Source organism: Ursus maritimus, unplaced genomic scaffold (genome assembly GCF_017311325.1).
Source record: "Ursus maritimus isolate PB19 unplaced genomic scaffold, ASM1731132v1 scaffold_7, whole genome shotgun sequence".
NCBI lineage: Eukaryota > Metazoa > Chordata > Mammalia > Carnivora > Ursidae > Ursus > Ursus maritimus.
In genome coordinates, this window is record NW_024426885.1 from 9,481,758 (window position 1) to 9,499,597 (window position 17,840).

Genomic DNA, 17,840 nt, shown 5'->3' on the forward strand with positions numbered 1-17,840 from the left:
AACAGCATTAGAAGAATTTTAAACCAGAGAGTTCAACTCACATCTCAACTGTTAGCTGAAATGTGCTAAGAAGTGACCCGTATGAAGTTAGTCTTTCTTTTAAGAAGTTGAGAGTTTAGTCATTTATGGGCATTTCCTAAGAAAAACCTTTAATACCAGCCTAAAAATACATTGAAATTTATACTGATTTTTCTATTTTTCTTCCAGAAATGATGGTATATTAAAAATCCTTCTCTATGCTGTTAAGCCCACTGCTTCTAATTTGTCCTGATAATAAAATAAAATGCTAAGTATGGCATAATTCCAATGCTAGAGCTCAATAATTAACTTAGAACTGTACTTTACAATAAAAATTATCTAAACTGTGTGGTGAGCATTGAGTAATGTGTGGAAGTTTTGAATCGATATGTTGTACACCTGAAACTAATATAACATTTCATATCAATTAAAAAAATAAACTGTAAACATTCTCCCAAAACAAGAAAAATATAAGCAAAATACCTACAAATAATACTCTTAAAAATTCTGAATATTAGTCTAAATTCAGCCATTAAAATAAACATATTTTCAGGACCCCCCCAAAAAAACACCCAACTTTTGAATGAGAATCAGAAAAATGACCTGTCCAGGCAGATGGCACGAGTCAAAGACACTGGTTGTGCGTGCCCTCGTTGCCCCTGACTTTCCCCCCCTCTTGCTTTCTGTCTGTACTGTAACTGCTTTCTGTGAGAAATCTGCATGTATTTTTAGGAGGCATTTGCTTGTGATCCTAACAGTAGAAAAAGAAAAGGTAGTCAGAGAATGAAGAGATGAACAAATTGGAGGAAAATGACAGGGCTTACACACTAAAACCTCAAATGTTCTAATGTGAACTGAGAGCCTTCTGAGGGCTCTACGCAGGAGCTACCCGCTGAAAAGCACATGCACAGAGTAGAAGGCCTGGCATTTGTGGCAGGTTTACCGTTCCGTTAGGACCAAAGTCCCATATCCAGCGGACTCTACTTGTTCCCAGCTGCCAATTAAAAAAAAAAAAAAAATTGTGGAATTTTGGCCACAATTTCAAAAACACTGATTTCTAGATTAAAATCTAATATTGATTTTTAAATTAAAATCTGTGGTGGGGAAAAGGCACTATTTTTAAACACAGTGGGTTTCTGCTTAGGAATATACCATATACATCTTGGACATTCCTCAATCAATAAGGGACCGGAGGCCACCATATTTATACTGCTATTACTATAAATGAATAGCTAGTTGAATGTATACTTTAAAATTTGATTTTCCCAACTCTAGTCACTGATACTCCCTTCAGGGTTGGTTCCTCCACTACTGACTCTCTTTTCAAACAAGGGGAAAAACTTTTTTAAATGGCAGCCACCAATAAACATTCACATAGAGTTAGGAAAGTAAGGAAAGCCACAGACCGGGTGTCAAAGGACAGTCCATTAAGATGACAGGTACTATAATTAGGAAGTAGTTTAATAATCACCATGCCCTTACCACTACCCCCAGCCATCTCTATTCTGAAACCACATACTTCTAAACCTAATTATGAATTTGTTAAAGTTTTAAGTTTATGTATCACATTGTACTCAGCAGACCACTGTATTACATAGTTGGACAAAATGTTATTTGGAGTGATTCCACAGAAACATAAACTACACATACACTAAAATATAAACTTTATTTTCCAAAGAAATCTACATGTAAATCACTGGCAATTTCCATAGGAAAGTATGACAAATTAGAGAGTCCACACCCTACTACATTTACATGTGTATTTATACACATGACATTAAAACTGGCAAGACTCTTTAAATAAAGATTATTTATTTGAGAGAGAGAGTGTGTGTGTGTGAGCAGAGGGAGGGGCAGAGGGAGAGAATCTCTGGCCGACTACCCACTGAGCGTGATGGAGGAGGGCTCAATCTCAGGACCCTGAGATCAAGACCTGAGCCAAAATCAAGAGTCAGATGCTTGACAGAATGGGCCACCCAGGCGCCCCGGCAAGATTCTTTAGAGAAAAAAATTAAATGTACCTTATGTAAGCATGGGAAATTCTCTCATTGCTATCCTGTAAGTTAAATGTTTTATTTAAGATTGATCTTTAGTAAATGCTATCAATTCTATATTCACTTTAACTCACTTTAATAGCACTACATTCACTTCGTTGACTAAGGATTTCTGTATCTTTTATGTATTCCTATTTTCTAAACATGAATTACAAAAGCATAAAATATATAAGCATGAATATCAACTGATTTAGCTTAAACATATAAAAATTTCAACTGTAAAATAAAGCTGTAAAACCACAAAAGCTGATATTCAAAAGTCTTTATACTTTGGAACATTACCCAACCTCAGTTTCTCTTGCATTTGAATAAGCTTAACAGTGTCACCTGTAGAAGATGGTTTCACACTATTAATAAATTAGAGACAGCAATGCAAGAACCTCCAAAATGGCAAAAAGCCTGAGAATATTCACTACTTTTTCTCTTGAAGCACTAAGAAACCAGTGCTGCTTATTATTTTAAATTGTAATAAATGAATTAATTCAGTAAAGTCACTACTGTCTTTTTAAAGAAAATTTCACATTAAAAGTATATATATTGAGTTAAGAACAATTAAAAACAATTTGTTAAGACCTTTTAAGAATATGTACTCGTGAATCAGCTCAAAAATTGCTTTCCTGAAACTGCACAAACCTAAAATAACTTCTGCTTCATGCACAGATCAGACATACTGCGTGGGTGTTCTCTGCCATGTGGTAACAAGCTGTGCTGGGGCAAGACAAAAACTCCGACTTCACTCTGTGAACAGCTTTAGTTACATTAACTCTTTATTGTGTTGTGATATAAATATGGAATCATTCATTTCAGACGGCAACTATCAAGTAACTAACATATGGTGACTTCCAGAGCATATGTCTTTCGAGGGTTGAGTTGTTCAGGGTCAGTAAACCACTGCATTTTAGTAGAAACACACTTCAATTTACACAAACCTCACACAGGAACTCCTTCCAGATCCTCTCCATGCAGGCCTCTATGTGTTTCTCTACAAGTGTGTAATGAGGGAAAAAGCAAGGAGAGGTAGGATCAGGGCACAGAACCTATCCACTTACCTATCATCATCAGTAGTAAATGCTCTCAGAAAAGTCTGGTTTTTGCTTTAGGAACAAAAGAGTAGGAAAGTGCTCTTTTTTTCGGGAAGCAGTAAGGTGCTGCGCTTCAGGGTCGGGCTCCAGAGTCAAACGGCTGGGTTTGGCTCATGGCTCCACCACTTACCAGCTATGAAACCGGTAAAAGTTACTCAATTCTTCTAAGCTTGCTTTTCCAGATAATTTGGGTAAAACCTGCAGGGCAGGGTCTGGCACACTGCAGATAATCAATACACATTCCTGTTCATCAGAAAACCAAAAGGAGAAATGCAGGTGGCAAGCAGGAAGCTGGGGCACAGAAAAGGTGTGCAACAACAGCAAACCCTGAAATCAAGGAGGAGGAGGGGGCCAGGCAGGTTTTAGAGCCCGAGACAGACTCCCGGGACCATGTGGGCAGGACCCTCTGGCCGCCACAGCTCTCCAGATCCACTCCCTATCCCTGTGCCTCAGTCCCACTGCCTCACCTCCGCTTCCTGCTCTTCTCTTCAAATTCTACCCTATCCGACAGCAATCCTGGCCATGGCCTGGAAGACAGGAAGGCCGACGCCCAGTAGCTGGGTCGGTGGCAGGAAGCCCCTTATCCTACTCAGGAAGAAAAAACATCCTCAACATGCATTTTCCCCTAGAAACATTACTGTATGCAATGGTTAAAATCTACACTAATATGTATCTTATTAGGTACATAATGGGTTCAAAAGGCATTTATGTATGGGCTGTTTTTAAGGGCTGATAGTCACCTTGTAGAAGGAAATATATTCACATTATAAACAACTGCCTTTTAAACAAACTTGGAGTATGCAACCTGTTGGTAAACTGGAAACACTCAGTAGGTATATTTTCAAAATGTAAAGATTATTTCCAGACTTTAAAAATAAAAAAAACAAAAACATATACTTACTGTAATTTTTATAGCTTTGTTCAACACATTTACCCATTCTACTAGGTCCTGCTGATCATTAGCTTGTAGGAAATATTTCCTCATCCCTGCATTCATAACTGTTGAGAGAAAAAATAAACTACAACACACGAAATTTTGCACTTGTTACATCTAAATTTATGTTTGCAGCTACTTTCTGAAAACCATGCTAGTTCAATACTGTGACTCTCTTGGATTTCACAAGATCATATGTAATAATCTGTTTATCACTCAATAACATACTTTTAATGGCCATGCTTTTCATGAAATGGAAATACAATATATTTAGCCTATTCCCAAATGATGGACATTTAGGCTATTTTCAATTTTTGAAATCATATAAATTATCCCAATGAAACATCATGTACATGTATCTTTCTGTACTTAGGTTATCAGTTCTAAAGGATAAATTTAACACAGAAGTGTTGGATCAAAGGGAATTCACCCTTAAAATGTTTACAGATATTGGCAACTTGTCTTTCCAAAAGGTTGAACCCATTTACACTCCTAACAAGAGTGTATGCAAAGGCCTGTTTTGTCCAGTGCTCCACACCAGTCCTGATTATTAGCACCTATGCTAGTTAGGGACCTTGTATTCAGCCCCAAGACTCTGTGATCCTGGAGCTGGGGTCTGCAAACAGTATCTCCTAGGACCCCTTGCCAGCTCAGGCCATGTTCTGCTAATGGGAGATACTGATAGATTAGGTATGAGGGAGGTGGGGAGAGGACACTCTCTCATAGGTTCCTGATACCACTGCCCTCCCTCCACCAGCAGCAACATCTACGAGCTACTGCTCCAGGCACCCCTCACTAGCTCCATCCTGGCCCCCTTCCAAAGTCTTAGGTTCTGGTGATACCACCTCTTCCCCTTTGGTCTCTCCAGCCATATGGGTGATAGCAGCCTTAACCAAGTCCCTGTAACAAATACCCCAGGGCTTGAAATACCTAGTACAGAGTGTTTTCCTGACCGGACCCTGACAGACACAGCGATCTCTGAATACCTAATCGGTGAATAATCATAGCTTGCTTAAATGTGAATTTCTTTGATTAATGAGACAAATTACTTTTATATGTTTCTTGGTCATAAGAATTCGTTTTGTGAGCTTTTCTTTTTTTTACCCATAGTTCTCCTGAGTATTCATTTATTTTGTATTGACTTGGAAGAGCTTTTATATCAATCATTTCTGTTTTATTTCAAGCTCTTTTCCCAGTCTGTCATTTGCCTTTTCACTTTGCTCAGGGTATCTTTTATCAAACAGAAATATTCTTTTTTTTTTCCTGTGATGATCTGAGCTTTCACATATTTAGAAAATCTCCCCAACTCAAAATTATAATAAAGACCTTGATATGTTCAGCACTATGTCCTTCATGTCTTTACATCTAAAATCTTAATGCATTTGGAACTTCCTGTGCCATTTAACTGATACACAACCTATTTAGTGACTATCTACTTATATAAGGCAAAGCATACCAGCATGCACAGTTGTCTACAAACTACCACAGTCAACTCTTGAATTAAAGCTTATTAATTATACTTCATGTGCATTTACTTTTAAAAACATACATCTCATTCTAGGAGCTAATGCACCTGCAGAGCTACACTCTTGCAATTCTGAACTATAAAAATAACTTCCAAAGTCTCCATCAGAATATTAAACGACATACAAGCACTCAGTTGAATATGACTAAGGAAAGGAGGAAATGAAAACCCTCAAGGAAAAAAAGTTATTTCTCAAATGCACAGGACTTTGACATTGGAACTGAGACCAAGACACTAAACCAGAGTGTCCCTGAACTGATATGAGGATCTGAGCAAGGAAGTCAAATAGTCCCTTGGGAAGTGCTGTACGACAACTAGTCTGGAATCTAAAGAAATTTAAAACACTGTAAATCAGTTCTTTTATATCTTACTAGAGACTGGAAAATTATAAATGCCATAAGCATAAATTAAGATAAATGAGTAGCACTGTAGGATGTATGCTAACACACCGCTTTCATTTTTAATTCCTATCAATTGGCAAAGCACCCTCTCACAATCTTGTTCCAACTCAGGCTGAGGCTGAGCTCCCCACCCCCCGTGGCTTCTTCCCCTCACACTGTTCCGAGCATCTGCCTGGATCATCCGTGGAGTCTGAAAATCTAAGCACTTGGTACAACACTACCTGCTACAAAGCAAGTGCTCCATACATCTGTTTTTGAATGAATAACATTTATATATATAAGGACTTCTTTTAACGGAAGAGAGGCAAATACACCTCTCAAAAAGATTCTTAGCACACCTTGCAGTCCAAACAAAAATTCAGGTGCTTATTATTGTATCTAGTGCCTGGCAGAAAGAGGCATAATGATATGACGGGAGGGGGGAAAAAAGGGCCTGGAGTCCCTCAGACCTGACCAGCTCATGTACTTAACTAGCAATGCCATCCTGCAAAACCCGTGTAATCTCTCTGAGCCCCATTTTCTTCATGAATGAAATGGATGCAACCCATCCGTTCCTTGAGGGGTGGAGGTGAGAGATGTAAAGAAACTAAGGACAGTGCTTGGGCAGAACGGAGATCATCATCTTCATCACCATCATCTGGAGATTTCCAAGTAAGAAAGCATTATGGAAAATGTAAAGCAAATTACTGAGAAGTGGCATATTAACAACGCTGGGAGGGCGGCAGGGACACAGAAAGAAAACACACTGGAATAAAACAAAATTATATAAAACCTGTAAGTTGCCATGCTTTTAAATCAAGGTGTTTTTTTTTTTTAAGATTTTATTTATTTATGTGACAGAGAGACAGCCAGCAAGAGAGGGAACACAGCAGGGGGAGTGGAAGAGGAAGAAGCAGGCTCCCAGCGGAGGAGCCCGATGTGGGACTCAATCCCGGAATGCCGGGATCACGCCCTGAGCTGAAGGCAGACGCTTAACGACTGCGCTACACAGGCGCCCCTAAATCAGGGCTTGTATAGGGTATGATGACTCCATCCCAGAGGCTTGTGTTCCTACTACCTTTTCACTAGAGTACTTCGTTTCAAACCTTCACCATCAGAGTGAACATATCAGATGGGCAAAGGCCGAAGCGCAAACATGAGTCTGACTGCAAACAGGTACTGTCTCACAACCCAGAAGCAACGTAGGTGATGGTTCCAATGTGGTTACGGAACGCATGGTTATGCGACCCTGTCACATGACTTCTTTTGTCCGTTCTCTCTCTTCCCTCCATTCCTTCTCTGTCCTCTCCTCTTAGTCAGATGGCGGACTTTCTTAAGGGAACCTCTATTTTTCTCATTTCTCTCCTCTCATCTTTGTCTCTGTTCTACTTTTAGATTTTGACTTTTTCTTCTGAGTTTTGCATTGTCTTATGTCCCTTTTCCTACTTGACAGTTCTCTCTCCTCAAATGTCATATAATCTTGGGCTGTCTATTCATATTTAAAAACAAAGTACTAAAAAACTGATTGGAAGCTCTCCTGAAGATATACTGGGTTGCTAACTGCTGGACTTCACTACACGGCAAACTCCTCCGGTAGAAACGCCCAGATTTCAGCACCTATGGCTCTCTTCTCTAGGGTATGCAGACTCCCATCCCATTACACCTGGCTGCCTAGTGCTCCAGGACTGGACACAGGAAAAGGGTGCATTCAATGCGCAGATTTCCACTTAGTCCTCCTATTTTCAGTTTCATGCCTCATCCCTCCCCTTCTCCCCAAGCACAGAGCCTCACTGACTCTATTTCTTTTCTTTTTTTTTAAGTTTTTATTTAAGTAATCCCTATATCCATCATGGGACTCAAACTCATGACCCCAAGATCAAGAATCATGTGCTCCTCCAACGGAGCCAGCCAGGCTCCCCGCTGATTCTATTTCTAAAGATACTACACATGCCATTTCTTGCTGGGACGGTGGAAAGGCAGCTGACACAGACTTCCAAACAAAGTCCCTGTCTTCAGTCCCTCCTCTTGCTGCATCCCCAGACAGCACCCGGAACCTAGTTCTCTCTGGAGTTGGGGTGGGGGCAGGACCCTGACAGGCCAGTTCTTCACGGCCTCTGCTAGGTTCTTTTACATTCCTCTGTGCCCTTCCCATCCGTACACACTGTGGGTTACAGATGTCTGCCAGGTTCATCAAAGACGATTTGAGCGTTTCTTGTTCTCACTTGTTCTTGAGCAATCGGAGATGAAATAAAGGCAGAAGAGTCTTCATGCTGCCATTCTGAATGGAACTTAGCGGTTCCATTTTAGGGGCCTCTACCTCCCTCCCTGAGGGCAAGCATTTTATGAATCTCTTTTCTATCCCCTCTAGTAGTAAAGACTAAAAAACTACTGGCAAACCAAAACTCTTAACCTTTGATGCCAAGTTCAATCACCCATTCTAAATACTCCGATAACTGAATGTCACATCTATCACCACACAATCCTATTCCTTCAAACCACAGGTCTGAGATTTAAAGACTTGTCAAGAGTATATACTTTACACATTCTAAAACAAAGTTCTGTTACTTGACTTACCCCCACTAGCTTGTCATTCACAAGGCTCTGAGGAATTTTCCTATTCAGTAACCAAAATTATAAATTTGTAATAAATACATAAATTTTTCTTAGTTTCTTAGTGGTGGTAAAAGCCTTACAGAGGAGTCTCTGAACAGCTACTTTACGTCCTGCTCATATCCTGTTCTCTTACTGGATATACGTAACGGCCACCAGATGTTACCCCTAACAAAATGCCTAAGAAACCTGCCCTTTACAAGCAAAAGAGAACACGGAACTTTAACATCAATTCTCCCTCAAGAGGTATCTTACTTTCACTTAAAGCATGCCAGCTGGCCACTCTGAATTTTGTCCTTTCCATCACTAGGGTCCACTAACATACTGAGGGCACATCAATTCTCCCAGCTTTAACTACCACCCACTATCTTCACGGTTCCAAATTTGTCCATTCCTGATCTTCAAGCTCCATCTAGTCCTCGGTTATATCACCACCACATTTCCATTTGGATGTTTCTCTGCCACATCAAACTCCTTACCATTTTACCCAACCCAGCTCTCCTTGACTCCTCATTTCTTTACTGAAAGGGAACCTACCTGAAACCTCTCTCTTCCCACATATCCAGTCACCAAGTCCCTTCATGTTCCCTGCTAGTGTTTTCTCTCTCCCCCCCTTTGCCACTACCCAGATTCAGGCTCTTAGGTGAGGATAGTAGTTCGGGAGCCACTGAACTAATCTACCTGCATCAAAACTCTATCCAGGCAAAAAACTCCTTTCACCTTATGTCAGCTTTCTAGATGCTCTCTTATTTCTCACCTCTTGTTTACACACACACACACACACACACACACACACACACACACAATCACTTCTCAACATGTTACACCTGGACTCCTACCTGCCCTTTTACTTTCTGGTCTGTCGCCGTTTGTCCCCAGCAGCTTCACGGAGTGGCCAGGTGCCAGGCACTCCACGCTCTTCTCCCCTGCATGCCTCTGTCTCTGTCATCCCACCCCTTGTCTTCCCAGTGGGGGAGGGATGATCAAGGGCAGCTGGACACCGACTCCAGTATCTCCTCACCCAGTGTGGCTTCCCCCGACTCCCCAGTGAGGATCTGAAGCTCATACTCTGTGGTTCTTCAATGGACTGTACACTCCTTTATCTACTGACTGTAATAAAGGCAATGATACTGCCACTGGGTCTGTCTGTGAGACAAGCAGCCTGTGACACTCTGAAGGGCAACGACTGCTTCTTGTTACTCTCGCAGCTCCAGGGACCAGCAGAGTGTGCACATACTAGACATTCACTAAGTGTTTGCTGAACAAGTGGATCAGACACCCTCAACTACCTCTACCCCCAAACTGTAAACTTCTCACTACCCACAAGCTGAAAACCAAATCCTTTCCATTATTTATATATTTATTACAGAATAATACAAGGTAGAAAGTTAAAAAATTACTGGAACTCTCGCTGGCAGTGATCACTATACATGGCAGATAAGGACTACATCTGAGGCGGCTATGACCGGGATGGACACAGGAAAGAGGCGTCAGGGGTAGCGGAGTTTCGTTTCTTCACCTGGATGGTGGTTTCAAGGGAACTTCCCTTAGAATAATCCATTAACCCATAGGTTTGTGTTGTGTGGTTTTCAGGAACTGTTTTCTTTCACGGTATAATGTAATTGTGTTAGCCAAACTTAAATTAACAAACGTATAAAATATGGCTACTTACCAAAACAGAACTCAGCCTTTGGCCTTAGCTTAGTTGCATCACTAACCTAACAAAAAGGAGAAACGAGTCACTCACTTCTTCATATGCTACTATAACCAACTTCAAATGCTGCATGAATGTCCACATGTATGATTTCCCAATAATAACATGCATTCACACACAGATCTAATATTAAACTTGAAAAGCTACTGAAAAAGAACTGCAAATCAAACAGAATATGGCTCCCAACTGTAAGATGTTTGAAACAAATAATACTTCCATGTTCTTTTTGCATAAACTTGTATTTATTCAAAGGAAATGTGAAGAAGTTGAAAGTAAACCATTAAGTTTTTATGTAACACACAGAAGAAATTTTAGTTTAACTTAATTTTCAAAATACCCTCAGAATACTCTACAGAAACTATGAATTCTTCTCAAATTGCACATTTCTAAATGAGCTGTGAACCTTAAGAGAAAATGATGGTGGGCCAGGAGGAGATTGTGTATTTAATCAAGTCCAAAAACCCAGAAGGCATTAATCTGCAATGACAAGGCACTGGATCCTCTTGTATATTACAATACCTTGGGGACAATGGGGCCACTTCACTAAATGCGACACACGGCTCCTTTCAGAAGGTGAAACAACTAGCTGCACTGGGCTGCTGTTACCCCTTTAAAGAAAGCAGCGTTCTTGGAAGCCCATTCATGACTATTACCACCCGGCTGCCCAGTGTGAGAACATGTCATTGTAGCATGTGTTTTGTACCTTCAAAAGGAATTCTTAAGTCTGGGGTTCCTGACTGATCCCAACTACAAATTCACAGCTCTGAGTCACACTGGAATTTGTTCCAGGAATAAATTCTGGAAAAAAAGTGGCATGTCTAAAGTAGAGTACAAACTGTACAATTCAAACTTCGGAAAGCTGTGGGACAGAGATGAAAGTCAACAGAAGTGCACAGAGAAAGTTATATTTTAAAAGGGGAGCAAAGGAGTTGGGAATCAGATAGCCAGTCAGGCCTACTTCCTTAGTTAATACTTTATTTTTAAAAAGAGCTCCCATTTTTAAAAAGACCAGGCAACAAACAACTGAAAAGATATGAGCATATGGGCAACCTCTCCCTCAACTGCCTATTCCTCGCCATTGCACTGAGAGTCAAAAATGCCTAGCAGCGTATTTACATTACAGTACACATATACTGCAGGCAATCAAGAAGACGAAGAGTCTACAGTTTATTTTACAGTGGAATTCTATGCTTCCTAATAATAATCGCTATAGAATTTAAGCTGCAAGTTACCCTAAAGCATTTATTAAATATCTTAATTTATAGGAACACCTGAGGTATACTTACACCATATTTGTCTTTTGCAAATTAAATAATACGGTTTTAATTAATTAAACAATAATGATATGTTGCCCTTCAAATATGTAATCTTTGTTGTGGAAGGGCTGATTCTTTTTGTTGCTGTCAATGAGAACGATACAGAGAACAAAGTACTTTGTCTATAAAACTGTCCTTTAAACAGAGGTACACTTGTAAACCAGTCTTCTGTTGAAGACCTTTGCTAACCAATTCTAATATATGCATAATAGTATGCGCATGCATATGACTTAATGCTACTTTTCACATCTCATAACTTAAGTCATCTACAAATATTACTTTGTGTATGAAACCCACAGGTCTAGCTCCTCAACATCTCTATCTCAGTTCCCAAAACACCAGTAAAATAAAGGGGGGAAAAATACCTGAAAATACCAAACCTAAATTTTTGAAAAGAAAAACAGTACTGCAAGAATTCCAGAAATATCAACAAATAAGAAAACAGAAATTAGTAGAAACAAAGTGAAATAAGGGAAAAACCATTGTTTCGTCATAAAAATGGTTCTTATTTTCTTCAAAATAAAACATAAACAAAAAGTCAAAGTAATGGGATTAAAAGTTGGAAACAGTTTAAATAAATTCAGACTTAGAAAAAAAATATTCTCCAGATTTCCCAAAGATAAAACCTGTTAACTGATCTTTGTCCTTCTGATGTCCTTCCTATGTCCTTCTGATGTCCTTCCTATGTCCTTCTGATGTCCCAATCATAAAAGTTAATGCTAACTTTTGCAATTTGCCACATCATACCAGTTAACCCCATATTCTTCCTAACTTTATCAAAGACCTTCCTACACATAGTGACCAGGTACTATTTTCAGCATGATATGACCCTGAACATCATCACTAAACAACACAGAAAGGAAACTGCTCCTTTTATTCACACTCTCATTCCAAGGAATTTTAATTCATGCATGAATGTGAAACAATATAGAAAGACTACCTTTGAAATGTAGGTAAGTTTAATGGCTCCCACACGTGATGATCCAGAAGGTAAGTTCTGGAAACAAATTATTAATACATAATTAAAATCCAACATTATTTTATATTATAATGTTCTAAATCTACTACAAAAAGTTAAGAAATTAGATGTTTTAATATCACATTTTACAAATCAACTTTTTCAATTCAAGTATTTACAAATCAAGTTGACAATGTAGATAACAAAACCAAACTCTATTCTGTTCCACCATAATGCGTTCTATAACTAAAAGGCTATTTTTATCATTGTGGCTCAACTTTTCTTTAAAAGCCATAAATGTATGGTTGTGGTACAGGATTATATAGGGTTGTAGCAGAAAACGGTGGTTTGGAAACTTGAACTAAGAACCTTACTACACAGGACCTAAATAAAAAAGTAGCAAAGAATTTATACTGTTAAGAATTTGAACCATTAACGAAGGTTTGTGAGCATCCTGTAATCAAAATGATACTTTAATATATCCTGTAATATAATAAACTGGATGGATTATAGAGGGGGAAATGGAGGCAGGAACACCAGATAAAAGAGTCTGGAAAAAAATAATAAAGAATTTAAAGGAAAACTCCGATAGAAGATTTTAACAGCAAACTTAACTTTGAAAGTTTCCTCCACTGTAGATTAACCAAGATAAACTTTTTTTTTTTTTAAGATTTTATTTATTTATTCGACAGAGAGAGACAGCCAGCGAGAGAGGGAACACAAGCAGGGGGAGTGGGAGAGGAAGAAGCAGGCTCATAGCGGAGGAGCCTGATGTGGGGCTCGATCCCATAATGCCGGGATCACGCCCTGAGCCGAAGGCAGATGCTTAACCGCTGTGCCACCCAGGCGCCCCTAACCAAGATAAACTTTTTAACTAACTTTATAATAATGTACATTAAAAAGAAAACCTTTGGCTTTGTTTTATATGAATGATTAGGAAGTACCTTTCTTGGACCTCTCTATAAGCTTACTGGAAACAATTAATTATGTGAAAGCCAAAACATTTCAAAGACTTAAGATTCCCAAACATAAACTGTTATGGCTGACAGGGACAGGTCTTTTCAAAATTTTCACTCCTATGTAAACTGCATTGTATTTTGCTTTAAACTATATACTATGTTCAAGCTTCTAAATATAAACCATAAATACGTATATAAAATAAAATTATAATTTTTAAGGTATACTGTTAAATGGTTGTGTTCTTATAGAAAATGTTTTACGTTTAGAGTTTGCTTTGTTGTTGTTCTTTTAAATTTTGCATAAGGAAATGAATGTTAAAATGTCTTCAAGACCTCCTAACTACTATCAAAGTGATTTTTTTCAAACACTGCTACCCTTCCATTCAAAATTGTAATTTTTCTCTTAAGGCCTCCAAAAATTTATTATTTTAACTAGCTGAATACAGTTCTAAGCCTTGTATGAGGAAAAGAAATGAGAACTATGTCATGGCCGCATGACATGAAGGGTCACAGATTAAATGGTGGCACAGTACAGGGAAATATAAGTAGATGAGAGATAAAGAATATGCAAAATACCTAGTTTCTGTGGATCAGTATGATTACTGCCAAGTTCAACTACAAAGAAATAGGTTTCAAAATCTGTTCCCTGATGTTGAACAAGAAATAATCAAATAGTGACATTTAAGATAAAAAGGAAAATGAGCCATTTGTTCTTATGAGTTCCTACACTCCTTTTGCCAAAATACTTTTTTCAAGTTTCTTCAAAGTCACTTCCTGATACAGATACTCAATTATTTAATTCTCCACCATTAACCACACCCTCAACAAAATACAGAAAGCTCCAAATGGATCCCTAGTAATACACTAGAATGGATTTTTTAACCAATGGTTAGTGGTAAAGAAAGGAAAATGGAGGAACAATGGCTCCCTATGGAAAGGTGAGCCAAACTGATTTTCTTTTCATTATCAGGATTACGATCAGCATAAGCGTGTTACAGCATCATAACATAAGCAACTAGACTGAAGCAGATGAAACTGTCATTTTTTAGTAGATAAAATGGTGGTAATGTGGTTCAACCTAACATAATAATCTTAGCAGGACATTTTACTAAAGTTTTCATGAGGAGATATAAGTCTTAATACATGTAAAAATGACACAAAGCTGGTATACTGATGACTAATCCACTGGCAGCAGAGTCAAGATTGTAAAAGATTCTTATCAGTTAGAATGAAGAGTTAAAATTATTAAGAACTAAATAAAAAGACAGATTTAAAATTCTGTACTACATTCATAAAAACCAAGGTGCACCATGGAAATCTGGCTCTTAAAGAGTTGGTGTTGGGGCACCTGGCTGGTTCAGTCAGAAGAGCACGTGACTCTTGACCTCGGGGTCATGAGCTCGAGCCCCACGCTGGGTGTAGCGTTTACTTAAATAAATAAAACGCTTTTTTAAAAAATTGCAACTCTTAAAAACAAAAAACAAAAAACTCAGTTCATGTGAGAAAGATCTAGCTGAGTGCAAACTTTAACACAAACTCTCCCTGCTGTAAGCCACAGTGACCTGTGCTCCACAGAGGCCACGGGCTTCCTTGCTTAGACTTCTTTGCCCACACTATTCTTTGAGCACTGGAATACCCACTTCTCCATCTCTTGGCCAAAATCGTATCCACCCTGTGGGTCAATTTTGAATGCTACTACCTCCATGAAGACTGTAACCCTGATTCCAAATTCATGTTTCCCTCAGTGTAATAAATGTAGTCCATTTTGTGCTCACCTCCTAACTCTAAGTGGGAAGTGCTGATAGAAGGAGGAATTCTGAGGGGAGAATCATTATTATGAAGAAAGAAAAACAACCAAGGAGCTTTAAATACAATTAGGGAGAATCCATATGTATCAGTCCACGAGGTTTTGTGAAGAAAGACGAACCAGGAAGAGCACAGGCCAGAACTGTGCAATGGCTTGTGCAGGTCAGGAGAACCAGAAACCGGGATCTAGTAACTAGCAGGGAGAGGCAGTCAAGGGGAATTAAGTTACTTTCTTTTTTTTTTTAAGATTTTATTTATTTATTTGACAGAGACAGCCAGAGAGAGAGGGAACACAAGCAGGGGGAATAGGAGAGGAAGAAGCAGGCTCCCAGGGGAGGAGCCTGATGCGGGGCTCGATCCCATAACGCTGGGATCACGCCTTGAGCTGAAGGCAGACGCTTAACAACTGAGCCACCCAGGCGCCCCAAGGGGAATTAAGTTACTTTCCACTTTGGGAAAGAGTCTGGGAGGGGATTGTGCCACAGATAAAACAATGGGGTCATTAAGGGGAATACATCTGATTTCTATAAAAAATATAATAATAGAGAAACATGAACTCTTGATTTCTGTTGACCTGTTCCTTCTTTCACTGACTCTGGCCAAGTAAATAAAGATATTAATCATGTAGTTGCATAGCCAGGTTACTACCACCCAAGAAAGGTGGTTACACCTAGAGATAAGGGAGTAAAGCAGTGTCAATAAGCTCTATAAGGAGAAGGAGAGAGAGTAGACAGTTCCTAGGAAAAAAAGAATCAATGTCAGCACTCAAATAATCTACACTGAATTAAAATACACATTATCCTCCAAAATTTGAAAGGCCGTGTCTGGATAAAGGACTAAACTTACTTTATGGAGAATCAGAGGACAGGGCAGGATAAATGGGGAGCAGATACAAGGAAACGGATTCTGGCTCACAGAGAAAATAATAATTAAAGCGTCTCAAATATTATAAGTACTTTTTCATAATGTGTAATTCAAACAACAGCTAAAGTGAAGACCAGGGACACACAGGTTTCCTGCATTGAGGAGGAGGTGAAATTTGTACTAAGGTCCCTTACAACTTGAATTCTATATAAAAAAATATAAATGCATTAGTACATAATTATTTTGTCTAACCTGAAATAAGTACAGGGTGGTAAAGAATACATGACTGGTTGTCAGGGGATCTAGTTCCTTCTCCATGAGACAGAATGGAACCTCCCACCAGTCTCCACTTCTTCCTTGACTCTAAGCTCCTCACCCACGAGACAGGATCAGCTTAGAGGTTTGCTAGGGACTCATCCTTGTAACATTCATCCCAATTTGAATGAAGAGATTCACAGGGAGAGAAAACTTAGAACTACTCAACAGATGATCACTAATCCAACGTCTTTCACAGATCTTAAAACAGGGATTCTAATTTTTAATTTATGACATATCCCCAATGACCTGAAAGCCGACAATAAAATCAAAGTGCATTTCAATTCGTGAATGGCATTACACGACTGACACTCCAATCTGCTACTACACAAGATGAAAGGACTACACGTGTGTGCAAGAGTGTCAACTAGATCAGGTAGTTTCCTTACCAAAAGACAGCAGTTTCTATCCTAGAGACCGTATCTTAAATTTAAATGATTTCAGAATTTTCTACCAGAGACAGCATTTCTCTCCCATAGGGAGGGGGTGTCGGGGGGTGTCGGGGTGGGGACACATAGGCACACACAAATTTTTATTAAATAAACTTAGTTTCATCTTCTGAAATTCAAGTAAGACAGCAGGAGTTGAGCATGCAGGACAGGAAGAATGCAGACAGTAGAAATAAATCTAAACACAGATTGCTTGGGAAAACAAATCTTAACAGCCATATAGTATGTTAAATATTTTAATAATTAAAATTCTTGTGTGTTTTTGAAAAAAGGAAACCATCTGGATTTTACAAACCTGTGGATTATCCATGTACCATACAAAACTATCTTCTCTGGTATCCAGTATGAAGTACCTTCGAAGAAATTTCCCACTGTTTTCATTTTCCTCAATGTCTAGAAAACCACAAATGCGATTCTGACGATCCACATAAGGCATTTCTGAGCCTGAACATTACACTGTAAAATAAAAACATTTGACAGTATTTCTCAGTGGACTTCATGCATAAAATGTGCTATATACAATTTATTTAACAAACAGCTTACTTCCCAACATGAGATGGGGGCTGGTTGATGTGAATACGTACAAAGCATGAGCAAAAACCATTTTTGAAATTAAGCTTATTATGAGTGGTTACTAAATACAACTGTACACATTGACTGGAACAAAGGAGAGCCAGTCACCTCAGCTGAATAACTGACCTACTTTTTTCCCCTAAACATACCTGGATGAGCCAAAAAATTAGCTATCCAAACTTTAATTTCCTCACTTATAAACCAAGATAATCTACCTCTCAGATTATTGCAGAATATTTTTAAATTCGCGGAACAACAATAGCTAACACTTACTGGCCACTGA

The 17,840-nt window shown here is 38.9% G+C and overlaps 1 protein-coding gene across 9 annotated transcripts in view; it reads right to left on the minus strand.

Moving 5' to 3' along the window:
• Positions 1 to 17,840, minus strand: part of PLEKHA1 (pleckstrin homology domain containing A1) — a 56,360-nt gene that overhangs the window by 23,883 nt on the left and 14,637 nt on the right. For 5 of the 9 annotated variants that reach the window (XM_040624378.1, XM_040624373.1, XM_040624376.1 and 2 more), the window contains exons 2-5: positions 17,280 to 17,440; positions 12,574 to 12,630; positions 10,276 to 10,321; positions 4,056 to 4,153 (exon numbers count right to left, since the gene is read on the minus strand). In XM_040624378.1, the coding sequence (XP_040480312.1) occupies positions 4,056 to 4,153; positions 10,276 to 10,321; positions 12,574 to 12,630; positions 17,280 to 17,420 (342 nt within the window). In that variant the 5' untranslated portion in view covers positions 17,421 to 17,440. Of the gene's footprint in view, positions 1 to 4,055; positions 4,154 to 10,275; positions 10,322 to 12,573; positions 12,631 to 17,279; positions 17,441 to 17,840 lie in introns of those variants that run through there. The other 4 variants (XM_040624379.1, XM_040624381.1, XM_040624380.1 and 1 more) reach the window with 2 other exon arrangements.